Raw genomic sequence first — 26,149 nt, 5'->3', positions numbered from 1 at the left:
CAATTCTCCCTTCTACTGCTTCAACACAGAATCCCTCCCACCTCATAATAGGTGCTTAATAAATTTTTATGGAATTCAATTCATTGTACACTTTTAGAGGCAGCAGTGGTGCTTCAAAAACAGCATTAGACCTGGAATCAGAAGAGTTCTGGGTTCCAATCTTGCCTCTGATACTTACCAGTTGTATAACCACAAAGAAGTCAGAGAAGCTAGGTTCAAATGCTTTTACTACCTATATGACCTTGGCCATTTAGCCTCTCTGGGGTAGTTTCCTCTTCTGTAAAATTAAGGGAGTTGCACTACAAAACATTAGAATATCCCTTCCAGTTCTATGATGCACTCTTAAGTCAAATATTTAACCTCTATAAGCTTCAGTTTCTAATTCTATAAAATGGGAGTATTACTACTTATAATATTTACTTCACAGGATTGTTTTGGGGTTTAAATGAAATAATGTATATAAAGTATTTTCAAACTTTAAAGTACATGTGCATGCCCTAGGAATGGTAACCTCTTCCCAGACCACCAGGATAGCTACCACAGCTGTCAACACCCACTGAGAAGGGACCTGCCATCCCTACCACACTAACACCACTATCCAGGCACCTAAATGAAGCACCAAAGTAACCTGAGAAGAGACAAAACAAAGGGCAGGATATATCAGGTAGGGCAAACAGCCATCAACTCTTGAACCATCAATTCCCTCAGATTCTGCTGCTGGCACCTCAGAACTCTGAGCTTGAGACCCAAGAATAGAATTCCTCCCTTCCTCCTAAGCTTAGACCCAGCTTCTAGCCTGGCACCCTCATAGCCATCATCCATGGGGGAAAGCCTTGTGATGAGTCCCACCATTCTTGCCACAACCAACACCAAAAGCTGACCAATTGCCATGATATTTGGCTAATTGCTCTAACCAGCCAAACAACCCAAGAGCCCCTCAGTCTACTACTACCTCCAGCTCCATGGTCATAGCCATCACCCAGGGAAGCAGCCCTTGTGGGGATCAGACTTGACTGGCAATTGACTTCTGCTTCCTCAGCAGCCACACATACTGAAAGCCCAGTAAAGAAATTCTCTACACCAAGTTCTTAGCACTGACAAAGGCTCAATATCAGAAATGGATCAGAAGTGGTTTTATCAATGGAAATGACATTAAATCAGAAATATTACTAACTGTTTTACTATTGCACTGTGAAGGGTCACTGGGCTTTTCCATCTGACTTACAGCTGAAACATCCCATCTCTGTGTGCATTGTCTCTCCTGTTAACAGGAGAGCTATCTAGATTTCTTGTTCGTATCCCCAGCATTTAGCACAGTGCTTTGCACAGAGTTAGCACTTAATAAATGTTTTGCCATTTATTTCATTCATGCCAACTATTATGCACGTCCCCCATGGTTTCTTCTACACAGATCTCCCTACTGCTCCCCTACAAAGTTCCCCCACTAACCAACCACTATCCCCTACATAGACCCATAATTTCCTTCTGTACACCCTCAAGGTTCCTGCCATAGGATGCTTCATACCTCACACTGTGGTTAAAACATAGCCCCACTGCCCCCACACAAGTCCCCACCCTCACCTCTGATCCCTATAGACCTTTCCCCATACAGACCTATCACTGTCACACACATACACATAACCCCCATCAATGCTCTCCAATGTCTCTTACTTTCTCACACATAACACAGACAACCACACAATCAATTCAAAACAATCCCAACCATTTCCTCTACTCCATGTGAAACCTCTACTGTCCACTTCCTATGGTCTTCACTACCAAGATCTCTCCCCACTACTTCTACACACATCTCTCTAATCCCAGAGTAGGTAATTAATAAATGTATCTGAATTATCTACTTCCTCTGGTTTCCTCTATATCAACCTCTCTGCTGCCCTATCCCCCACCCCATGCAAGCCCCTCCAACTTTTCTCCCACCAACTCCCTACTTCACCCCCCATTGTTGACCCCACACAGACCTACTGCTGCCCCCTACAGATCCTTAACACCCTACACACAGTACACAATACCCTTCATAAGATACTCACACTGTCCATCAAAATCAGATCCCCATTGCCACTTTCCAGATCTCCCCAACCCTTTCCCCACACAGACTCCCAGCATTGTACCCATATACATAGATCACCATTAACCCTTGCCCATTGAAACCACGTGTCTCACTGTCCCCACCCACACTACAAAGGTCTGTCATAGTCCCTTCCCTTCATCACCACATACAAACACGGTTACACACGTACAAAATCTCCACTGCTTCTCACAGACTCTTACACTGGCCTCAAATACAGATTCCCCCTCTTTACTCTGTAAAAATTAGCACTTTCCCCCTGCTGATCCACCCTATCTCTCTAATGTTTTTCCAGATTCCCTCCATTTCCCCTCACATCTTGATCTAAATTGCTAAACCACTTCCCTTACTAATCTAATCTGTTCCTTTGGTACAAAGTCAACCCTTCTATTGTTGCATTCCACTCATGAGCTGCATTCCAGCAAGTCTCAGTGATACCTTTGAGGTCCTATTTACCCTTTCTGAATTCCAAGCTCTACCTTTCTTTGTTTAGCAGCCCTACTCCTAGAATCAATGAATATATCTTTGAGTTCATGAGTATTAAGCCTGATCTTCCAGTGATTTTACTGGACCTTTTCACTGCTAGTCTTATCTCATATCTACTGCTTTCTATGGAATCTCATTTAGCTACCATGCAGTGGCACCTTTCTCCCGGTACTTTTGAATTCAGTTTAAATCTTTCTTTATCAAATCAAGTCTAATCTCTAAGCAAACACCTTCTAAAACGTATCCCCTCCCTGGTAGTCTATTACTCCTCTATCTTACACATTGGTCCACAAAGCCAAATACTTTTGTCTGACACCATCTTCTTCATCAGAAGGTAAGAAGGACAGACAGTGGAAGTCTTTGTTGGGGAATGGGAGGAAGTTTGGAGTATTAGGATCTTTGTGTGTATATGTGGTGTGGGGGTGAAGTTGCAATTGATTCTACAGAGGAAGAAAAGAAGGGAGTGACTAAAAGAGACTGATATATCTGGGCGAGAGAGATGCCCCCAGGACTGAAAATTTGCTAATGTTCTGATTTTCCAAAAGCTGGATTCTTTTTTTTTTTCCAAAAGCTGGATTCTTGAAACTATAAATCAATGAACTTTACTTCAAGTCTTAGTAAATTTCTAGAACTTTCTTTCTATTAAAGGTACTCCTTATGAGTACTTAGAGAGGGTGCTGGTCATTAACAGCCAAAAATGGGTTCATCAAGAACAGATTATGCTAAAGCAGCCTCATTTCCTTCTTTGATGGAATGATTAGACTGGTAGACTGGTATAGAGATATTATATCTGAATTTCAACAAGGCATTTGACAAAGTCTTTTACAATATCTTTGTGTACAAGACAGTGAGATGTGAGCTGGGTGATAATATAGCTGGTTAGATTCCAGAGTTGATTAATTGAACCTTTAAAAATACTGATTAATGTGGTGATAACAAGCTTGAATGAAGTTTTTAATGGAATGCCATAGGGATTTGCATCTTTTCTGTGCAACTTGTCTATCAGTGACTCAGATACTCCTACTCTTGAGGCCAGAACTGGATCCCTTTTGCAGAAACTCGGCCTTAGGAAACATCTGTAAAAATTAGGGGATGGAATTAGATGATCTTTAAAAGTACCTCTGACCCCTAAATCTATGAACCTGGGTCCAAATCATATCTATGATACTAGCTCTGTGACCTTGAAAAAAAAATCGCTTACCCTCCCTCAGCTTTTGCTTTTATGGTTTTTGTGAAGCAATGTCTTTGTAAACTTTAAACACTTCAGAAATGAGAACTATTATCATTATTTATTATTAATATTATTATTCCTTTGCAAATAATCTTTTTGCTGATGGTATTTGTTTGATAATTATAAAATGTCACAATCTTTGCAGGGTCAAAATTGCTAGTGACCCAAAGGACAATGGAAAAATGCACATTGGGATTAAATGGGATATGTTCACAATGACTTGTGCTCAAGAAGCAGTATATAATAAAATATATTATCCAGGAATCAGGCGATAATAAGAGAGAGAGAGAGAGAGAGAGAGAGAGAGATCTTAGTCATACAATGAGCCAGAGAGGTAACAGAAAGATGACCAGAGTTATGCACTCATACCCATGGATTACTGGAGGAAGACTCCAGGGTATTTCATAGATGGTCTATAGAGAATTTAAGAAAGAACACAGACAAGGATTACATAGGATGACAAGAAGGCATGGACAGTTTTTCATTTGCAACTTCAGAGGGAGTACCCGCATCGAAGAGATCAGAGATCCATTGAAATGATGAAGCATCAAATAAACTCTGAACAATGAACTCTGGTAGTTGGGATCGGGTAGCAGTGGGGGAAAACAGAAAGTGGACACTTGTTCTGGGGCCTCAGGAATGGAGGTAGTGGCAAGAGTAGAAGGACAAGCAATGTGGGATGAGACATGACAGATCTCAGATCCTAGAGCCAAGCCAATTCAGGTACCAGGAAGGTCATAGGCTCAGTGCCTCGAGCCAGAAGTTCAAATGGCACATGTACATTTACTAAAAGACAATTTTATGGAGAATTCACACAAGGCAAGCGCTCACATGGAAGTCAGAAGAAGTAATATAAGGACACTCTCAAGGTCTTTCTGAAGAACTTTGGTATTGATTGTGAGACATAGGAGACACTGACACAGGACCACCCAGTATGGTGTACCCTCATCAGAGATGCTGCTGTGCTCTATGAGCAAAGCAGAACTGCAATAGCTCAAAAGAAATGAGGTGCACAAATTTAGAGACATCTCCACTCCAAATGTTTACATGGAGTATTTGTGCCCAACCTGTGGTAGAACCTTCTGAGCTTGTACTGGTCTGATCAGCCACAGTCAGACACACTGTACCTTGACCCGGACATAGTGATGTCATTTTGACATTCTTTGAGCATGAAGGACAATGACCACCAGCCACCCTTCCACAGAGACCTCTTCCATTGTCCCTGATAAACTCATAAGATCATGTCCCTCCAGATCTACTGTCTTTCCTATACCAGCTCCCTACAACAAATCCTCTGCTGTCTTTTCATCTTCCAGCTCCCTTCTCTGCAGATACCCACTTCTCCCCAATTTACTGACTCCCCCACAGAGTCCTACTGTCCTTATACACAATACTCCACTGACCCATAATACTATCTGACCCCTACATACAACCTCTCAGGCCATCTCTCACAAGCTGACCCAACATTACTCCTAAAGAGAGCCTCAGTTTCCTCATCTATAAAATGAAGGAGAGACTAGATGATCTCCAAGGCTCCTTCCAGTACTAACATTCTGATTCTATCCTCCCATTACTCCTCAGGCCTCATTCTGCCCCCACCATACAGACAACTCATTGTGTCCACCACAGAGATTCCCCCATTGTCCTAAAGGTATAGATTCCTTCTGCCCTCCAAAAGAACTCCTATGACCTTATTGTTCTCCTCACATAACAGTACTGTTCACAGAGACCCATTCCCCCATGCTCCCTATAGATCCCTATTGTTCCTCCTCCACAAATAAATGCCATTCCAGATTCCTCAATGTTCCTCTTACAAAAACCTCAAAGCCTCTTTCCTTGTTCCCAGCCCATTTTCCCCTACCTTAAGATTCCAGGATATTGCCACCACATTTACAGCTTCTTTGGCAGGGACATGGGTAGACCAATGGGTGAATTGCTAGGTCTTGGGCCTTGCTCACTACAAGGCCAAATGATGTGACTTCAATTCATTAATCAATATGTCCTCACAGGCCCTGCTTCTGTCTATCATCAAGTCTGTCACCCCTTCTGAAAGTTGTTTTTTTTTTTCCTGAGTGGTCCTCTTTGTTCTTTGGTCAATCCTCTTTGTCCCTAGTCTATCTATCTGTCCCTAGTAGTTCTATTTCCTTCTTCAGTTTGATCTGTCTTCTGGTTGGCTTATAGTTACTGTTTCTGTGTTTTGGTCATGAAATCTCTCCCTTGTGGAACTTTCTGTCTTCTGTTTATTCTGTCCTCTAGTCAATATCTGTGTGTTTTTTTTTTTTTTCATTTCGTCCATTTGTCTCTGATCAGTTTGGTACATTTGTCCCCTGGTCAATCTGACCCTAGATGGTTTGGTCCACATATTACTAGTCAATCTGTTATCTCTAGTCAGTTTGGACCATCTGATCCCTGGACAGACCATCACTAGCTGGTTTGATCTTTTTATCCCTAGACAATTCATTTGTTGCTATTTGGCTTTGTCTATCTGTCTCCTCATCAGTCTGTGTCCACACAATGGTAAGGTCTTCATTGTCTCCTGGTCAATCACTCTGTCCCCATTTGTTTGGATCATTTTTCTCTTTGTCAGTCCATATCAATCTGGTTGGTTTGATTCATCTGTCCTCTAGTCAGATTGTTTTTCTCCAGTCAGTTTGGTCCCATTTGTCCTGTGGTTAAACTATCTCTCCTCAGTTGGTATGGTCTGCTTGGCCCTGGCCAATATGTCTGTCTTTAGTCAGTCTATCTTTGACTGACTGTGTCCATGTATCCTCTGGTAAACCTTGTTCACATGTATCCTGATCAGTCTTGGTACCTACTTAGTTTGGTTCATCTGTCATGTAGGCAGTCAACCTGTCTATCCTAGTTCGCTTGGCTTGAACCATGTAGTCCCTAGTTGATCTGTCTGCTCATGATTTAATTGATATAGCTATCAATGATAAATCCAGTCTCCTTATTCCTGACAAATCTGATCTGCCTATTTCTGATCAGTCTGTCATCCTTACTTAATTTGACCCATATATCCCCTGGAAAGTCTGCCTGCTCCTGCAATGTCTGCTGGTCCACTTGCCTGCTGCTTGCCCATTGGGGAATGCCCCTTGTGAAGGCCCTCGGTGGGTCCATGGCATTCCCTCTCGAGGCAGAAAATGGAAAATAGTAGAAGATGAAGAAAGACATCAGAATAAGCAGGAGGAAGGTGAAAGCAACCAGCAAGAGAGCCAGGGTGGATAAGCCACAGGCCAGAGACCATAGCCAATAGAAAGGCAACCTCTCCATGGTTCCCTCCCTACCAACTACTGATGCCCCAACAACTTCCATGAAACATCTGAGGTCAAGGTTTCAAATACTGCTTAAAGGGGCCTACTCCAAGCACCCCCATGCCCTAGACCCTGGGCTGTAAAGGGGACCCAATCCCCTCTTTCTACTGGTGGCAAAAGTCATTGTGGTGTGATCCCTGTGTATTTGTGTATAATTCAGGTGTGCGATCCTGTGCATAATTTTGGTGTGAGCAACCCTTGTATATGATCACTTTATATGCTATTCTTGTGTGCAACCTCTGTGCACGAGGATTCTCTGTGTGTGACCCCTGTGGGCAAGTATGTAACCCTTTTCTCAAGTACATTTCTGCTTCACAGCTTAAAACTTTCTCCCTCCCTTCCCCCCATATTATCTTAGGCACCTAAAAGAGGAGAAAATACAATGGGAAGGTTGTCAGGAGTGCTATTAAAGTTGCCAGGAACTATGCACTGGTTAATCTTTGGAAGGACATTTTAAGAGCTGTTAGCAGTGTTGGTGGTTGACTCACTTGGGATTCTAGGTGCATCTATTACACAATGGGAGGAGATTTAGAGAAGGAAGTTGGCTACATGGGCAGCCTGGAGGGATTATTTCCCCAGGGACAGCCTACTGAACTATTGTATAGCAGGTTTTGCCTGGCTGCCAGCCAGGAGCAATAACTTTTGTGGGAGCAGTGAGATGGTGTGAGGCCATTGTGGTGAAACTAGACTTTTTCTCCTCCTATGATCTTTGAGACTAAGAATGCTTGAAAGCATCCCTCAAAAAATGGTCTTTGGGGCCACCCATGCCCAGAAATAGGTTACAGAAGACAGAGTTGGAAATTCAAACTTTACTAGGTATGACTAAATTCAGCCTATTTAGAGTTTCACAGTATTCTATTTTATTTTCATTTTTAACTGAATTAAGTGCACTTAGCCTCTGCTAAATGAGCGAATTCTTTTGGGTCTATTCTAATAATAGGACAAGATTATGGATCCAAGGGGACATAGGGACACAAAGCCAAGAGAGTTTTGATTTGTTTTGGGGGAATTAAACCAAACCTTTAAAAGGAATGCAGAATTTAGGGTACTAGGGGTTATAAAGGGAAAAGCTCAAGATAATGGTGTGGTTTTTGCACATGCTCAGTTTGAAGTGAGCTAGTGAACTCAAGCTTTGAGTACCACCTGGTGGCTTGCCCAGATATAGCGCCCTGAAGCAACTGTTCCAGGACACACCTCTCCAATGCAAGCAAAACTTGTCATGTGGGACCCAAAGTGTTTCATTTGCATCCTGGGCATGGCAGTATTCATGCACATTCCCACATCTGTGAGATTCCTGAGCATGCAACTCTAGGTGTGGGCAATATCTGAGTGCCATTCCTGAGAGTGCAAGTCGTACGTGTGATCCCTATGACTCCTCTGCATGTGTGGCCCCACCTCACTCTTCCAGTGGAGTCAGAGCTAGGACTAGAACCTTGGGGTTTGGGAAAGGGCAGCCAGAGGGCTGACTTGAAGCACCATCTTTCCAACTCGCTTAGGCTACTTAACCTTGTATAGTTGAGCTTCGCCCAAGGTGGATTGGGCTCTAACAAATTGCTAGTGACTAAGTGGCTAGAGCCTGGGATAACCAGGCCAAGAAGGACAGAGCAGGGGCTAAGCAACCCCAGTACTAAGCCCTGGAGACTACAAGAAAATTCATAAGGCAGTGTCAGATTAGGGCCTGAAAGGGCAAGGTCAAGGCAAGATCTGAGTAGTTCAGAGTTGGGAGCAATACTGGAAGGGGCCAGGTCCAGGGTAGGATCAGAGAGGGCCCAGATTGGGGCAGAACCTATAGGATATGAGGCATCATCATCTGAGGTGGCCAGGACTGCAGCAGAACCTGACAGGCCCAGGACTAGGTTAGCACCTGAGGGGTCCAGGCTGAGGCCAGGGCTAGGGAAGAATATGAGGGACTTGGGCTGGGCTAAAATTGGAGGGACCAGAGCTACAGTAGCATTAGGGGACCAGGACTGGGGCATGATCTAAAAGGGCCAGGACAAGACCTGATTTGGCTAGGTTGGCGGTAGAATCTGAGGAGACTAGGGAAAGATCTGAGAAGGCCAAGGCACGTCCTGATAGAGGCTGGGGCAGAACCTGGGAAAATCTCTGAGGACAGGGTGGCACTACAGGATTAGAAAGGCCTAGTGTGGCTGCAGAGTGAAAGGGCAGTAAATAATGTACCTACCTGGGAGGCAAGTTCCAGGAGGCACTGAGGATCCGGCTGCACCTGGCAGCAGGGCTGATCCCAACCACCCTGTCAGGAGCCTGAAAGCTTATTCTGGCTTGTAGCCTAAGCAGGGTGAGGTGAGGAACAGGCACAGGGGTGGAGCTGCGTACTGGTCTGTTTTGTTTGTAGCCAGCCCTTAATTGCTCCAGGAAAGGACACTCCAGGTCCCATAAATTCACAGTAATTAAAAACTTTATCATTATTCCAGCTCTATCCATCACATGGTATAGCAGAAAGGGCTCTGGAGTCAGGAGACCTGGATTCTGATCTCAGCACTGTCATTTACAAGCTGTCTGATTTAGGCCTTTAAGGAAGTGTTTCAAAGACTGTTTCTTCATCTGTAAAATGGGAATAATAAATTCCTCCATATGTACCTCACAGAGCGAGGATCCAATTAAACAATGGAAGTGCTTTGTAAACTGTAAGAGTACAGAAAGATAAAGTGATATTGTTATTCCTGTTGTCATTATTGTTATTAGCATCAGCAGTGTCATGCCCTTCTCAAACTCATAATTTCACAGCACAAGCCCTACCTCTAGAGACCTGCTGTGATGCCAACAATAATTTTGTTAGGCCAGATGGGGTGAAAGGGAGGGGAGGCTGAGGCAGAGAGAGAGAGGGGCCTTGAGTAGGAAAGCTGGAGGTTGGAGGTGCTAGAGATGCTGCAGGTTCATCCTGCTGGGTTGTTGAGGAGGAGGGATTAAAGAAAGGAATGAGGGTTTGTAGGGCAGGGAGTGATGGCTGTGCGGGGAGCAAAGAGTAGACGGTAGGGAGATTGGCCTCAGATAACTTTCTTACATGAAGCAACATCTATCATCTGGAGTTCCTTCTGAGAAGTAAATACGTAAGTCCTGCCTGAGTCACCCACCACCAGCATGTCCTACCTGCTCTCTACAGAATCTCACCCTGGTGGAAGGGAGGGAGATGGGAGATTAAGGATGAAGCCTTTTCAATGAATGGAGAAGGAAATTTAAGAGGAAGGAGGTAGGGAGTGTATGGAAGAGAGTTACTAAATGGGGCTAAATCCACAAGAAGATACCAGAGACATGAGGAGTAGGTGAAGGGTGCTGAAATCAACTCCATCCATGTTCTAAGGAAGACCAGGGAGAATGCTGGTCATGAGACTTTTTAAGACTTCTTAAACTTTGGTAACTTTGAATTCTCCAAAGGGTCTGTTTGCTCAGGGACAAGAAGAGAAGAGTTGGGAGATTGTATCCTTTTTTACAGTAGCTCCAGGAGAGTATCTCAGGTGGAAGAGCAGGTAGTGGCAACAAAATAGGAAAGCTAATGGTGAGTCCCCTGGGACTACGAGGGGAAAACCTTCTAACCAAAATGAAATAAAGTGGGTGATGGAAAGCCACGTGAGGACCCAGGAATGATTCCAGATGCACTCTGGGAGAGGATCCCTAAAGTCTTAAGCAAGAGATAGGAAGATAAGAAGAGTGAGGTCCAAAGGATCATTTCAAAGAGAAAGCTCAGAGGAGTAGCCTTGGTTTGTTGAGCAGGTGAGATGGATGAGGTGAGATAGTCCCTTTTCTGGGAAAATCTAGCTCTCTGAAGGCAATAGTCGCAAATCTAGAAGACACTAAGGAGAGAATAAGAGGGCAGTAAGACAAGGGGAACTGTAGAAATGACATGTGCTCAGATTTTAATCAAGTCTAACAAAAATGGAGGTAAATCATCTCAAAATATTTTCCTGATAGGCAGAGAGTGTGGGTTTCACGTATTCCTGTTTTTGTGGGAACATATAGCAAATATATAGATTTCTTAATGGAGAGTTCCATTCCATTTCTAATAGGCTGCCTATTAGTAGGTCTTGCCAAAATTTGATACTTAGTAGTTCTGGACATAAAATACTCCTGTCTCTTCACAGAGACCCTTTAACTGACCAGGACTGCTGTATCATTCTGCAAGGGGGTCAGACATTCTAATACAGCAGGAGGTATGTCATGGGGAACCTGGCTTCCAACAGGAGGAGGAGGTATAGGCTGAAGTAGCTAGGAAGATGACAGACTTCTCAGAGAGGGAACCAGTAGCCCTAAGAGTAAAGACAGGAAGTGAAATAAATTGAAATCCAAAGATGCTAATATAGAATCATTGTAAGAATCTGGAGCATTTTAAGTTTGAAATTTTTCTGCTCACAACTGATCAGGCTAATTCAGACCCCGCAGCCTCATTCTAGATTGACTAGAATGGTCAAAGTGGCAAAGGAGTTTTCTTCTTCTTAATGTTAAGAATTCCCAGTCTGTACCCAAAAGGTGCCAGTTTTAGGGAGCAGGTGACTGTAAATGGTCTATCTCTCCTTCAGGAGTGGAGTATAGGAATAAAGTTTGGTGATTCAGGAGACAAAATAAAGCCCTATGGGATCTTATCTTCCAGGAAAGGAATGAAGGAATCAGAGACCAGTAGATAAATCTTTTAGATGTCTAAATACCTAATAATTGAATGATTAGGTAGGAAACAGAGGAATAGATCACAGAATGCTTGGAGTTGGAAGAAAACTCATTGGCCATCTAGTCCAATACATATCAAAAAAGAATTCTCCTTTACAAGGCACACAACAAATGCTCATCCTGATTTTGCTTGAAGATCTCTAGTGATAAGCAACCTGCTCTCTCTTGAGGCAGGTCATTACACTTTGGAATAACTCAAAATATTGATATCAAGCTTAAATTTGTGTTTTTGCAAGTTCTATCTATTGCTTCTGGTTCTTCCTTCTGGGGCCAAAAAGAACAAATGTAATCCTTCCCACAATCTTTCTATTACTTGTAAATAGCCATCATATCTCCCTTATCTCCAGTCTAAACATCCCTAGTTTCACTGATCTTCATGCAGCATAGAATCAAGACATTTCGCCATCCTAGTTACCTTCCTTTACTTTCCCAAATTTTCAATGTCCTTAAAATGTGGTACAAATCATATTACTCCAGATGTGGTCTGGCCAGGGAACAAAACAGTGGGACAATATCACTTCCTTATTTCTGGAACTTATGTTTTTCTTAGTGCAGTCCCAAATCACAATTGTATCCCTGGCTTCTATATTTGCTTCCTGTTGACTCATATGGGACTTGTAGTCTATTAAAAATCTTGGATCTTCAGATAAATCACCATCTAGTCATATCTCCCTCATCTTTTACTTGTGATGAGACCAATAGCCTTAGGATATGTTTTAGATGCAATAGAAGGTGGTCATGACCTCAGAACAATCTCCTTGAAAGGACTGGCAAGCACTGTGACTGAAAGTCCTTAGATCTGGCTAGTCTGGGAAAGGGGAAAGGCAGAATTCATAGGAGCCTTTCAGGCTTGGCTAGAAATTACAGACAGCAACTTTCTATAAGCTCTCAGAGAGACCAGATACTGGAGGCCTAAATCGGAGCTTTAGAGATCTACCTGGGACTTTTTTGTAGTAGCAAAGAATTGGAAACAAAGTAGATGCCTTCTGATTGGGGAATAGTTGAACAAATTTTGGTACATGAATTTAATGGAATATTGCTCTGTAAGAAATGACCAAAAAAAAAAGATAAATACAAAGAAGCATGAAAGACTTAGAATTGATGCAGAGTGAAGTAAGTAGAACAAAGAAAACTATATACACGACTACAACAATGCTAAGGGAAAGAACAACTACAAAACAATAAAAAATGAAAGTTGTAAATTTACAAAGAAAATGCTTGGCCCTAAAGAAGAGATATAAACAGAACTATGGGGGCAGCTACGTGGCACAGTGGATATAGCACCAGACCTGGGGTCAGGAGGAACAGAGTTCAAATCCAGCCTCAGACACTTACTAGCTGTGTGACCCTGACTGCCTCAAAAAATTAAAATGAAACACATAGAACTGTGCATGTCCACAGGGATGGAACATTGAATATGTCAGATTTTTTTTTGACATATTGATGTTTTGTTCAGTTTCTCTCTTTTAAAAAAAAATTCTTTGTTATATGGAATGGCTCTCTGGGAGAGAAGAGTGGAGAGATATGGGGGAAATTTAGGCAATACAAAACAATTTAGGCATAAACCTATCTGGGGAGCTCAATCCAGCAGCCCTGGAACTGCTTAAGACTCTGCTGAATTGAGAAGATTCCCTGATCAGAATATTAGACTTATAACTCCAAAAGGAAATGAGTGGTCAAATGCAGAGAAGACCACAAAGAAAGTCAAGAGGCATCACTACTTTCCCTTTCAGAGGCCATCAGGCAAAAACTTTTAGCCCAGGGGTCTCAAAGACTCAAGTTTGGGAGAGGTAAGGATGTGTGACCAAACAATGACTCCTGACTGAAGTTGAAATGGAGGTAAGTTTGAGTAGTAGTGGATATTACCATCTTAGAATGTATGGTGGATGAGGAAGAGAATGCCAGGTAGTCCGATATGTAGCTGAGGCTTTAGGAGAAGAAATTTCGAAGAATTAAAAAATAAGCTAAGTAGGTTCACATAGCCCAAGACTCTAAAGGGGTAGTAAGCTCAAGAGGGATTGGAGGCTCTCAAGAAGGAAATATAGTACAGTGAAAAGACTGGTAGATGTGACTTTGAGCAAGCCCCTTTACCTCTCAGGACTGTGTCCTCCTCAGTGAAATTAAGGAGTTGGACGAAATTACTTTCGAGGTCCTTCCCCACTTTAAATCTATAATCCTATGAACAAAATCTTGATGATGAAGCTGAAATTAATTTCAATGAGAAAAGAGAGGAAGGACCTAAAGAGTATGATGTCTGAACAGACTGCAAATAGTAGAAGTGGAATTAAGGGTAGGAAAAACAATGAATAAAAAAGAGTGATAAGGTCTTAAAAGAATAGTCTTGGAAGGGCTGAAGCTCAATGTGAAATGAGATTTGCAATGGATGCTAAAATTAATGTTTCCTTGCTTTTTTTTTTTTAAAGGTATAGGTTTTCTTTAGCTCTTTTAGATCAGGGGAAAGATCACAGACCCCTTTGGCCATTTGCTAAAAACTATGGATGACTTCTCAAAATAATGTTTTTAGTTTTTTTAGTTTTTATTGATATATTCTGTTTCTTATATCACCATAGTATCCCATGTATTCCTCCCCCTCCTCTTCCCAGAGAGCCGTCCCATACAACAAATACTATTTTAAAGAGAGGAAAAAAAAATTAAGCACACTGATGATTGATTAATACATGGAAAGTCTAAAAAGATGTACAATATGTAACATCTGTGGATCTACCACCTCCACAAAAGTGTTTGGGGATATCTTCTCATATCTCTTCATTCAAATCCTAATTGCCTGTTACAATTTTTATATATACATATATGTTATACACATTTTTTGATGTCTAATTATTCCCATTTACATTGTTGAAGTTACTGTATAAACTGTTTTCTTGACTCTGTTTACTTCACTCTGTATCAGTTCATACAGATCTTTCCATGCTTTTCTGTATTAATGCACATCACTTCTTACAGCACAATACTATTCCATTACATTCATGTACTGTAATTTGTTTAGCTGTTTCCCAATTGATGGGCATCTACTTTGTTTCCGATTCTTAACTATCATAAAAAGTGCTGCTATAAATATTTTCTAATTTATAGAGGTTTTTTTTCCTTCCTGATGGCTTCCTTGAAATATAAGCCCAGTAAGAGTCTCTGGTTCAAAAAGTATGGGCATTTAAGTCACTTCATTTGCATGATTCCAAATTTCTTCAAAGCTTCAACAATGTATTAGTATGCCTATCTTTCCACAACCCCTCCAACATTGACTTTTGTTATTTTTCTCCACCCCCTCTCAATTTGCGGGGTATGAAGTGTAATTTTTTTAAATTCGTAGTTTTAAGGAAATGCTAAATTTCATTTAGAAGTCAGTGAAAATAAAGATGTATTTTTTTCCACATTCAAGTTCATGGACTCCTGAAATTCAACCCCCATGTGGGAAAATTGGGATACCCATGCATTGTTGGTAGAGTTGTTAACTGATCCAACCGTCTGGAAAGCAATTTGGAACTATACCCAAAAAGGCTATATGCATACACTCTGATCCAACAATACCACTATTAGGTTTATATCCCAAGGAGATTTTTTTTTAAAAGGAAAAAGAACCTATTTGTACAAAAATATTTATAGCAGCTCTATTTGTGGTGGCAAAGAATTGGAAATTGAGAGGATGCCCATCAAGTAGAGAATGGCTGAACAAGTTGTGGTATATAATTGTAATGGAATAGCACTGTGCTACAAGAAATGATAAGCAGGATGATTTCAGAAAAACCTAGAAAGATTTAGGCAAACTGATACAAAGTAAAGTGAGCAGAACTAGAACACTGTACACATTAACAGCAATATTGTACGATGATCAACTGTGAATGACTTATTTATTTTCAGAAAAATAATGATCCAAGGCAATTCCAAAGGATTCATGATGAAAAATGTTTATCCACATGCAGAGAAAGAACTGGAGTCTGAATGCAAATTGAAGCATACTATTTTTCACTTAATTTTTTTCCCCGTTTTTTCTTTTACAACATGACTAATATGGAAATGTTTTGCATGACTGCATATGTATAACCTATATCAAACTGCTTACCATCTAAGAAAGGGGGCACGCAAGGGAAGGAGAAAATCTGGAACTCAAAATTAAAAATACATATATATTAAAAATTGTCTTTACATGAAATTGGGGAAAAAAGAAAATATTATTTTTTTAAATGAAATTTATCCCTAGATTTCCACCCCCACCTCATGGTCCATGAACTCTAGATTAAAAACTCCTGATTAGAACCATTACTTGGCATGGATGAAAAGATGACAAATGATGGAGATAAGGCAAAACTACTCAATCCTACATTGCTTGCATTCTCTATCAATGAGGGAAGTATTAACATTGCAAACAACAGAATGAAATGGTTGAAGGAAATGAAGAGAGCATTTAGTCGCCTCCAATGAGTTCAAAGCCCTGGCCGGGGATGAACTACTCCAAAGGGTACTGAATGTGATTGCTGAACTGCTGCCTTTGAAGATGTGTAGGAGTCTCTAACGGAATGCCATAAGATTGTTGGGGCTTAATTCTGTTCAATTTTATCTGAGTATTAAAAATAACAGCTTGCTTTATAAATGTTTAACATATATTATTTCAGATGATTCCATAATAACTCTCTGAGGTAGGTACTATCATTTCTGTCTCATAGATGAGAAGACTGATGCTCAGAGGGACAGTCATTTGCCCAGTGTCAAAAAGTCACTGAATGTCAGAGGCAGAATTTGCACCCAGGTCTGCCTGATCAGCACTCTTTCAACTGCACTATGGCATGCTTACCAAAATTGCAGAGGGCAGAAACTTGAGAATAGGAATATGGATGATAGAATTTTAATTTTTTTTTCAGTTCCAAATTTTCCCTCTCCTTCCACCCCTTGAGAAGGCAAGAAATGCTACCCATTATACATATGAAGTCATGCAAAACATGTTTCTAAATTACCTGTGTTGTGAGGAAAAAAAGCAAGAAAAACAAAGTGAGGGGGAAATGTGCTTCAATCTACACTCAGAGTTCAAATGATAAGATTTTAAAAGATCTCATTCTACCGCTGACAATATAAAATTTAAAAGGGATAAATGTAAAGTCTAGAATTTGAGTTGAAAAATTTAGTTGCCCAAGTACAGGTGGGGAAGGATGTGGCTAGAAATATTTCACGTATAAAAACAGGGGTTCTGATGAACTCAATGTGTCAGCAGTATGCTGCTTCAAAAAACTGAAGCTGTATTAGGTGATTACAGTGTCAGCAGTGAAGATGGCGACAATACCAATCCGTTCTGTCCTAGCCAGAACATACCTGGAGTTGTCCAGCTCTTGGTACTATATTGTATAAAAGACATTGCCAAGCATGAATACATCCATCAAGGCAGACAGAGTAGCAAAGAGACTTAACTCTAAGTGAGCACTAGTTGACTGTATTAGGTATGTCTAGCCTAGAGATGACAGAAGTTGTGTTGCTGTCCACAATTATTTGAAAGATTGTCACATAGGAGAGGATTATTTACTAAGCATGATGCTAGACACAGAAGTAGGACCAACAGATGGAAACTATAGGAAGGCAGACTTGGGTTCAACCTAAGATCTCCTGGAATGACCCAAAGAAACAAGTTGCTTTTGGAGCTGGTGGGTTCTTTGTCATTGGTTATAAGTGGAAGCTAGAAAGTCATTTGTGGAGGATGTCTCACACAACTCAATCTTGGTAGTCCTTTTATAATTTAGATGATGAGACTGGATGAGATGTCCTAAGACATCTGCACGAAGAAGCTGGAGTAGTTCATACCTTGTCTCTTCCAAATTTAAAATGCTACTCTATGAATTTCTACCTAACACTCACATTGTTTAAGGGCACATCTATCTCTGGGGATATAGCTCGAATAAGTGTATAAGCAGTTCAAAAAGCCAGCCTATGAAACTCAGTGTCACTATGTACTACCTGCAGTAGTGTGGATAGGCTGACACTACAAACTGGAGAACCTAAGTGTCCCTTTGTGATAAATCTGACCACAGCTAATGGGAGGGAGGGGAAGGGAGGAAATCCCAGGGACTGAAGCAGATACACTTACTTCTGAAACTGGCTGGTTATTTGCTTTAAACCCCAGTGCAGCACAATGACCCTTCATGACTAATCTTTAGGCCAATAAACTAGATTAGATACCTAGGGCTCCTCTAAGTGTTTAAGAGTTCTTGATTCTTTAAAATATAATTCATTAGGAAACACGGTTCTAATTATGTTTATTACCTTAAAGAATTCAAATCCTTAATTATAATAAAGTTGGTGTAGAAACTGCAATTCAAAATACTTATACAAGGTATTCACAGATCTATCAATTGCAGTACAATCCAGGAACTGCTCAAGGCATTTTACTGACTCATGGGGGAGGGAATATTAAAAAATAAACATTATTGTTTGCTTTAAATTGAGAGAGATTATGACTTGGCAAAGTCTAAGAAACTAGGGTGACTGGAGAAAACAAGCTATCTGGTTTGTGATGCCAATGACATTGACTGCTGCCCCCTGATCTATGTGACTTGCTTGTGACACCTAGTGAACCAATTCTATCTTTCCCCCTCCTAGTTCTGAACAGAAGGGGAGAGCAGCAGGTGTCATTTAGATAAGTTAATATAAGGCTTAGATGGAGGAGCACAGAAACACCAAAAGGAAAGCACCAAGAAGCAGGAAGTTAGGTTTAGAACTCTAATCCACAATGGATCTGCATTACTTTGATTCAGTTTGCAACGTGAACTTTTCCCATCTGTCTGTTTCCCTGGAGTCACTAACAAGTTTCCCTTTGGAAGCCCCAAAGGGCCTTTTCTTGTGCTGGTGTCAGAGGCAACAGAAGAGAATGGGGAGAAGCCAGAAGCACGGCTGGGCTGAAGATAACAATTTCCAAGGAGAAACAAGTAGTGGCGGTGGCAGTTAGAATGTGAAGAGACTGGGTATCATCCCTGGATCTGAGTATAACCAAAGGAAGCTTGGGTCCACAATGCCTAGGGATTGCATTAGTGGAAGGACGGAGTCCTCTAGAGTGTAACTGCAATAAGCTCACACCCAAACCTAGAGGAATTTACATTTATGAAGATTTGTATCAGGAAGCCTGTGCTCTATGCATCATCCTCCCAAACCCCTTACCCCCAACAAACAGGCCCGGGCCAGGTTTTATGAAAGGTTTATTTCTGGTCCCAGGCTCCCAGGCCACCCTAGGGCTGGTGTGACAGTTTCTACAGACTGGACAGGCACCCCAGAGTCCCACCCACAATTAAATTAGGAGAAACACCACCCTGGCTCCAGGGCATAGAAAGAGACAGGCAGATGCTGGGACAGACAGCACGGCAACCCTAGTCCTTGCCCCATACCTCCCCAGTCTGCTACCCTTTGGTCCTAAGACCCTCCCCTCTCCCCCACCCACCAACAGTAATGGAGGGAGTGGAGGGGGAGGACACTGAGGGCAATGTCATTGGCTAAAGGATCCCCGAGTGATGCCAGCTCAGGGTAGGGTCCCAGGAGACCTGCTATCGGCCAAGGGAAAGACCCAGGAGTGATACCATTGGCTTAAGGGAGAACCCTGGGAATAATGCCATTGGTTGGGAAGAGGGCCCTTAGGGAAAACAACCATTGACTGAGGGGTAGTGGGAAAAGATCTGGAAAGTGAGGCCAAACTAGCTGACAGAGGAGCAGGGCCTTAGGCATCAGAACTAAGTACTGCTGCACCTGGCCCAGTAGTTGCCCTACCTGGTCCCCTCTCTTGGGGTGTGCTTCCCTTTACCACCCACAAGAAGCTAAGGTCCTAGGAGGGAGATCCTGGGCAAAGAAGGATGAGGGGAAAGGGGAAGTGTACATTCCTGCTTTCCCTGTCCCAATCTCTTCCCCACCAAAAAATGCTTCTCTCTGCTCCCCTAGTGGGCTTGTTGGAAAGGAGGGCACTTATTCCTGCTCCCCTCAGCCCTTCTTAGGGAGGAGGTTCACTGATCCTCCAGTTAGGAGGACTTCTTGGGGACAGGGGCCAATCCAAGGGGGAAGGCCTCACTGCTCCTGTAGTCAGGAGTGCTTCTTGGGAGTGGAGGGCCAGGCCAGGCCATCTCACTGCTCCTCTAGCCAGGAGGGTTTCTCAGAGCCTGGGGGCCGAAGCTTGATGTTGAACTGCTGCAGGGTCTGCTCAAGTTGTTGCTGGTTCCCAGCGAAGTAAGCGGACACGGCATTGTGGAAAAGCAGCAGCTGTTTGTGCATCACCTTGATCTGGGGGCATGGATGGGGGTCAGTTGGGAGGAGGTGGGAAGAGAAAAACATTGAGAGGAGTTAGGGGGTAGGGGTGAGGGGGATGGTTTAGCACCTTGTTCTCCTCCAGAAATTTGAGCTTGATAGCCACGTCCCCACGAAGTTTCTCATACTTCTCACGATGTGTCTGGAATGTGGCCTGGGCACTTTCAAGTCGGCCCAGGGTCCCAGCATCCCGTGGACCCAAGCTCAGTTCCTCTAAGTCTGTGCGGTATGCATCATATTCCAGTCTGGGGGAATGGAGAGAGTCATGTATGAATAAAACATGGGAAGTAAGGCTTAAGGTCTCCTGACCTTGAGCCCCTTACTCACTCCGCACTATAGCTTTCTGGCTCATGCAGTCCTACCTGGCAGCCTCATATTGCTTGACAGTCATAAGAGTGTCTTCCATGGTTTTGGTGACCAGGGTGTTGATGCTGGACACAAAGAAGTTGACAGCCCCCAACAGGGTCTCCCCATTCTTACACAGCAACTTCTGTGTCTCTGCATTATAACCAAATTCCTCCTGTGGGTTGGATGAACATAGGGGCCCAGAGGTCACGTCTTGCCACTGGCCCCCTGTTGCCCTCAAAGTGGAAGGGAGGTAGGTGCACACACCTGGAGCTCAGGGGACTTCTGGCTGAGGTCAGCGAAGGCATCACCCAGGGCATGCTGAGTCTGCAGCAGGCTATAGAGGTGAGCAGTGAGTGCCCGGCCCAACTGAAGAATACTCTCATACTTGCGCTTTGTGTCCCGTAGCAGCTCAATCTGCAGCTCCAACTCTAGGTCCACAGTGCGTGATCCCCGGCCAAATCGCTCGGACAGCAGCTGCTTTGTACACTGAGCAGGCCCCAGGTCCCAGGCAGTCAGAGGGCCCTCCCATAGACAAGAGACCCCCAGAAAATGGAAACACTTGGCCCCCCTCCCAAGCTTCAGTGACTATGAGCCCCTGGATGAGCAAGGGCAGGGTTGAAGGAAGGGATGGGATGGGATTCGGGACCACGGGAAGAGGGAGGGTATTAACAGGAGGTAGGATATGGGAGAACCCATGGGACAGAGGGCTGAGGGGACACAAGCCCCACCTTGTAGGTGTTGATGCCCCACTTCTTTACAATGTCAAACTTCTCCCCAGCAATGCCCCGGGCCACCTCGTCACCAGGGCCGGCAGGGGTTGCACTGTGGGGCTGCTGACGGCCAGGCCCTAAAGGACAAAATTCTGTGATCTGCATGATAACCATTTCCATCTCTACCCCCTCCTTTGTCCCTCTACCCGATAATTCCTCAGATATTAACCCCCAATAATTCCCCAGGCCCTCTGCCTCATACCTGTGGGGATAAGACCATCAGCTGAGCCCCCATAGCCTCCTGACACAATGCTCGTCTCATTGAGATTTGGTCCAGACACCATCACCTGCTGCAGGTCCTGCAAGCCAAGTGGAAGTGGAGAAGGGGTAATATTTAGGAAGAGACACAGAGATGAAGAATGGAGTTCCTCAGGGGAAGTTTAGAAAATTCAGGGGATAGAAAGTTAATCTAGTTTGGAGTAACTTTAGGGTGGCAGAAAGGGGGATTGGGAGGTCAAAGACTTGGCAAGGCTAAGGTATAGTTAGAAGTTCAGGGACAAGAGAGGTTAGAGGATGGGTTGGGAGTTTGGGTATTCAAAGGCGTATTAGAGCATTATGGGGAATCCAGAGATGGTATGATCATGAATATGAGGTTTAGGGAGATCAAGGCATGGTATGGGGGCACCAGGAAATTCAAGAGTAGTGAGGATATTAATGGAACACAGAGTAAGTAAGTCAGAGAACAGAAAGAAGTTTAGGGGCTCTTGGGTAAGGAGGTCAGAACACGGTTAACTGTACCAGGGATATGAGAACAGTGGGATGCTTGAAGCAAACAGACACCCACCTGCTCAAGCCCATCGTCTTCAGGAAGCCGTCCAGCCTCGCCATTGCCGTGGATGGGGATCTCCATGGTGGCCGCTTTCCCCAGGATCCCGTCAGTCATGGCTGGGGGAAGCAAAAGTTGGGGTAAGGACATCTATTCTTAGAAAACTTATTGTGTTTCCCACTGACCCAGGTGTTCCTCACAGGACTCAGGTGCAGGTGCATTCATCCTTCAGGAGCATTCTGCCCTGGATTTGAGTAGGTGTCCCTCCTCTCCCCTTGGCCAAACTGGATGCCCCTCCTCCCCCCATCTGTCTCAGGTGGGTGCCCCTCCTCCGTCCTGGGCTCAGGTGAGTGCTCCTCCTCCCCCCTTGAACCCTGGGTTTAGCTGGGTGCCCCTCTCCTCCCTCTCCCCAGGGCTCAGCTGAGTCCCCTTCTTCACTGAGCTCAGGGGGACGCAGCTGAACCCTCCTTCCCCCCCATTGACTCAGGTGTATGCTTTCCTCCTCCCTCCCCCCCCCCCCCCCGGCTCAGGTGTGTGTCGCCCACCTCCCCCACCTCTGGCTGGGCCACGCTCCCTTTGCTTCCTTTCCTCTCTCCCGGCGGCCTCGCCTGTCCCTGCCCTGCCCTCGGGGCGCCGGGCCCGGGGCCGTCCTGGGACCTCGGGCTCCGGTTCCCTTCGCGCTCCTCGCAGCAGGTCAGGGACACGGCGGAAATGACGTTCCCCGCCTGGCAAATGAAGGCAGCCGCGTTGCCCACCGCTAGGGCGGAAGTGACGCCACGAGCCGGGACACGCCGCACAGCGCCGTAGGTGGACGAAAGCTGTGTGCGGTTTCGGAAGTGACGTGAGGGGTCTGCGCCCGGTGGGGCCATGGAGTCACAGCAGCAGCAGCAGGTGCAGCAGCAACAGCAGCAGCTGAGAAACGTGAGTCGGGAGGCGAACGGTTCTCTTTGGCCCGGCGGATCCCTAGCTCCTACCCCGCGGGCTGCCGGAGCCTCAGGAGCCACACACGGTCTGGGACAAAGGGAAGGGAGAGACCCGGTGTGTTAAGAGAGGTCAGGCTGTGCGGCCGACTTCGGAGCATGCGCCCTTTGGTGCATCCTTAGTCCCGGGATCGTGGGGCTGGAAGCAGTCTGAAGTTGAAATGGAGAGGTCTGGATGGCCCAGGACGGACAAGGGGATCCTTCGGGAGAATGTTTAAAGGGCAGGGACCCTGAATGCTCTGGACTTCTCCCTCTCGTGTCTGAAGCTGGATGGGGAAGGAGGTGCCCGCGGGGCTCGTCTGCTCTCGCGCGCTCACATTCGTGTATCTGCACAAAAGCCTTCTCTGCAGCCTCAGGCCCCTTCCTCAGGCTTATCCTTATCAATGCTTTAGAAAGAGCTCTGGGTTTGGAGGCGAAAGACTTGGGCTCTTGTTCTGGTTCTCTGATTGATTCACTTTTTTTAACCCCAGGCAGGTCACTTGTCCCCCTCAGCCTGTTCTATAAAAGTTAACGATGTAATATTTAATGTCACTTCCAGTTCTGATTATCTAAGCCTCTTCCGTAGAGGGTCTCTCTCCCCAGGGACCTCATCACTCCTCTTACTCTGAGCTCTTCTCTTTGCCCCCAGCTTCGGGACTTCTTGTTGGTGTACAACCGGATGACAGAACTCTGTTTCCAACGCTGTGTGCCCAGCTTGCACCATCGAGCCCTGGATGCAGAAGAGGTGTGTAAGAGGTGTTCTCTGCAGGGAGGTGGAGAGTGCACCTCTGGACTGAAGAGGGAAACTGTAACTGTGGAAGGGAAGGTTGTTTACTCATGGGAAGGAGGGAGACTGACACCACCCTTCTTCCCCCCTTCTAGGAGGCTTGCCTGGACAGCTGTGCAGGAAAGCTAGTCCACTCCAATCATCGCCTAATGGCTGCCTATGTACAGCTGATGCCTGCCCTGGTACAGCGGCGCATGGCAGACTATGAGGCCACTGCGGCACTGGCAGAGACAACTGGATCTCCATCAAGTCCCAGGGCTGGCCAGCATGGTGCTCCAAGCCCAGGAAGCTAAGGGATTCCTGTTCACCTACCACCTTGGGATGGAAAGCTCAAATATAGGGCTTTCTGATATCTGGAAAGTGTATAGTGTGACTTGGGCTACCTAGGGGGCATTCTGGAGCTATCCTGTGTCAGTCCTACCTCTGCTGTTTGCTACCAAATGCCCTTATGTCATCACACCAGGTGCCCACTATCTCCCACAAGGGTTGGCCAGGCAGAGGGAGAGTGGGCCAGGGATACCCTTCAAATTCCAAAGGAAATAGTACAAGTGGCTAGAACCAGATGTAACTGAACAGAAAGAGAAGACTGCCTGAATCCTCAGAAGGGTTAGAAGGCAAGAGAGGAAATTATTAGTTCATGGCAACCTTTCTGACCCCCTGTCACTGAAACCCAGGGATGGCATTTCCATGAGTCTGGAAACATTCCTAACTCTATACCTTTCCCCTTATCTGACCCTGCCTGTCAGCAGTAAAGTCCTTATAAGTTTCCATGGATTGTGTGTGCTTGCTTTAGGGGGAGCAGGGTGGGGATTGGTTGAGATTTCTTATCACTCTCCTGGACAGGGGTCTAGGATAGAGAGAAAGATACTGTCTCAAAGTATTGGATATTGGATTTAGGAAGCCTCAAACTGTCAGAGAAGCTTCCTTAGGCATCTTTTGTTTGTTTCTTAGTGACTAATTTCCTTGCTAAATCCCTCTACCTATATTTTAAATTCTATTCCCTGACCTCTCTTCTACTTTGATTCAGCTATCATCCCTCTTCTTTGTCTTCCTTCCCACACAAACATTTTCTCCCTTGCTTCTCTGATCCTTAATCTTCTTATCCTAAAAAACAAAATCTTTCCCTGGACTCTGCTACTGTTTTCAGCTGTTGTTCTCTGTTTTCACTGCCAAACTTCTAGGTCTATACTAAACTTTCTCAACATTCCACTTTCTCAACACAATCTTTGATGCTCTGAAATCTGTGCCCCAGCACTATACTGAAACATTTTTCCCGTGGTTACAAATGACCGTCTTATAGCCAAATCTAATTAGTCCCTTCTCCTTCTTCCTCTTTGACCTTTGAAGCATTGCATAATCTTCTCCTTCCCCCACCCCCATTTATACTCTTTCGCCTAAAAGTGAACATTGCCAAAACTAAACTTAATGTTTTCCCCAGACCTAACTTAAAATTTCCCTGTTTCTATAGTTGCGACTATTGTCCTTTAGATATTGAGGTTTGCCTCTTGAGTCCTTTTTCACTGGTTTTTCCCTTCCCAAGGCCAAATCAATCAGTTTTCAGGCTTGTCTGTCTTTATGCATTATCTCTTGCAACCACCCCATCTCTAGTTCTGATACTAACACTCTAGTTAAGGCTCTCATCACCTTTCTCCTAGTCTGTGATGTCAGCCTCCTAAATGATCTTTCTATACTTTCTTACCTTGTTAATCCATCTACATAACCATCAAAATAATCTTACTAAATGATAATTAAGGCTGCTAATGTCAAACTGGCCCTACTTGCAAAATATTTCATGGCTCCCCATTATTTGCTGATTAAAGTTCAACCAACCTGGTATTCAAAACCCTCCATGATTTGTCCCCAACCTATCCTCCTAGCCTTGTCTTCATTGCTTCTCTTCACTTGAACCTATACCATAGCCATGTGGGGGGTATGCCTTAGGTTTTCTTGGCTCTAAGACTCTGCACATGCCATCCCCTTTACTGGGAATGTCCTTACCCACTCCTTAAGAACCAATATAAATATGACCAAGAAACTCTTTGTTTCCTTCAGTTGATGTCTTAAATACAGCCCTTTGTCCCTTTCTTGGTACTTTTACATTGTACCACCAGACTTGGGTTTGCACTTCTCGTCTTTAACTAGCTGTGTGGCCAATTGTTAAGTCTCACTGAATCTTTTTGAACCATTATCTTTAAAACTAGATAATGATACTTGCACTACCCTCCCTCACAAGGTTATGATGAAAGTTACACAACTCATTTGGGAATGGCTGCATAAATTATGATTTAAAGATGAAAAGTAGCATGGCGTAATAGAGAGCTGGCCTCTGTTAGGAAACCCTGCCTCTAAGATGTATTGACTGGGGAATCCTGGGCAATTTACCAAACCTCTCAGTGGCTGAGCAGTTGTCTATGACATTAAGTTGCAGAGAAGGTCCCAGCCTAG

General features: G+C 44.1%; 3 protein-coding genes across 4 annotated transcripts in view; 1 reads left to right on the top strand and 2 right to left on the bottom strand.

The window, feature by feature from the left end:
* The window catches only part of TRIM3 (tripartite motif containing 3), a 36,421-nt gene extending 27,101 nt beyond the window's left edge, over positions 1–9,320 (bottom strand). The window contains exon 1 of the mRNA XM_027864707.1: positions 9,300–9,320. The gene's annotated coding sequence lies outside the window, so the exon portion shown is untranslated. The remainder of the gene's footprint in view (positions 1–9,299) is intronic.
* A 9,647-nt stretch (positions 9,321–18,967) lies between these two features.
* On the bottom strand, positions 18,968–22,619 carry ARFIP2 (ADP ribosylation factor interacting protein 2). Of its 2 annotated transcripts, XM_027864729.1 has the most exons (8): positions 22,513–22,619; positions 21,977–22,077; positions 21,395–21,491; positions 21,151–21,269; positions 20,687–20,908; positions 20,437–20,594; positions 20,145–20,319; positions 18,968–20,050 (listed from the first exon to the last, which is right to left on the bottom strand). In XM_027864729.1, the coding sequence occupies exons 2-8, from the start codon at positions 22,073–22,075 to the stop codon at positions 19,895–19,897; spliced, it is 1,026 nt and encodes a 341-aa protein (XP_027720530.1). In that variant the 5' UTR covers positions 22,076–22,077; positions 22,513–22,619; the 3' UTR covers positions 18,968–19,894. The 2 variants fall into 2 exon arrangements, with proteins under 2 accessions (XP_027720530.1, XP_027720531.1); XM_027864730.1 differs by lacking the exons at positions 21,151–21,269; positions 21,977–22,077; positions 22,513–22,619 and having other exon boundaries at positions 21,395–21,454.
* Positions 22,620–22,804: 185 nt separating this feature from the next.
* Positions 22,805–24,476, top strand: TIMM10B (translocase of inner mitochondrial membrane 10B). The gene is made up of 3 exons (XM_027864787.1): positions 22,805–22,879; positions 23,567–23,662; positions 23,800–24,476. Exons 1-3 carry the CDS (start codon positions 22,826–22,828, stop codon positions 23,995–23,997), a joined length of 348 nt encoding a protein of 115 aa, XP_027720588.1. The 5' UTR covers positions 22,805–22,825; the 3' UTR covers positions 23,998–24,476.
* The last annotated feature ends 1,673 nt before the right edge of the window (positions 24,477–26,149 follow it).

This window comes from Vombatus ursinus, unplaced genomic scaffold (assembly GCF_900497805.2).
Source record: "Vombatus ursinus unplaced genomic scaffold, bare-nosed wombat genome assembly UNPS02014775.1, whole genome shotgun sequence".
NCBI classification, from domain to species: domain Eukaryota; kingdom Metazoa; phylum Chordata; class Mammalia; order Diprotodontia; family Vombatidae; genus Vombatus; species Vombatus ursinus.
Note: the sequence above shows the minus strand (reverse complement) of the source record. Positions and strands in the feature narration are given on the sequence as shown.

Coding starts and splice junctions, on each gene's coding strand:
- ARFIP2 (XM_027864729.1), bottom strand. CDS start 22,075: ATGACTGACGGGATCCTGGGGAAAGCGGCCACCATGGAGATCCCCATC. Junction 21,270..21,394: donor TGATGGTCTTATCCCCACAG/GTATGAGGCAGA, acceptor TTTGTCCTTTAG/GGCCTGGCCGTCAGCAGCCC. Junction 20,320..20,436: donor AAGCAATATGAGGCTGCCAG/GTAGGACTGCAT, acceptor CCATTCCCCCAG/ACTGGAATATGATGCATACC.
- TIMM10B (XM_027864787.1), top strand. CDS start 22,826: ATGGAGTCACAGCAGCAGCAGCAGGTGCAGCAGCAACAGCAGCAGCTG. Junction 22,880..23,566: donor AACAGCAGCAGCTGAGAAAC/GTGAGTCGGGAG, acceptor CTTTGCCCCCAG/CTTCGGGACTTCTTGTTGGT. Junction 23,663..23,799: donor GAGCCCTGGATGCAGAAGAG/GTGTGTAAGAGG, acceptor CCCCCCTTCTAG/GAGGCTTGCCTGGACAGCTG.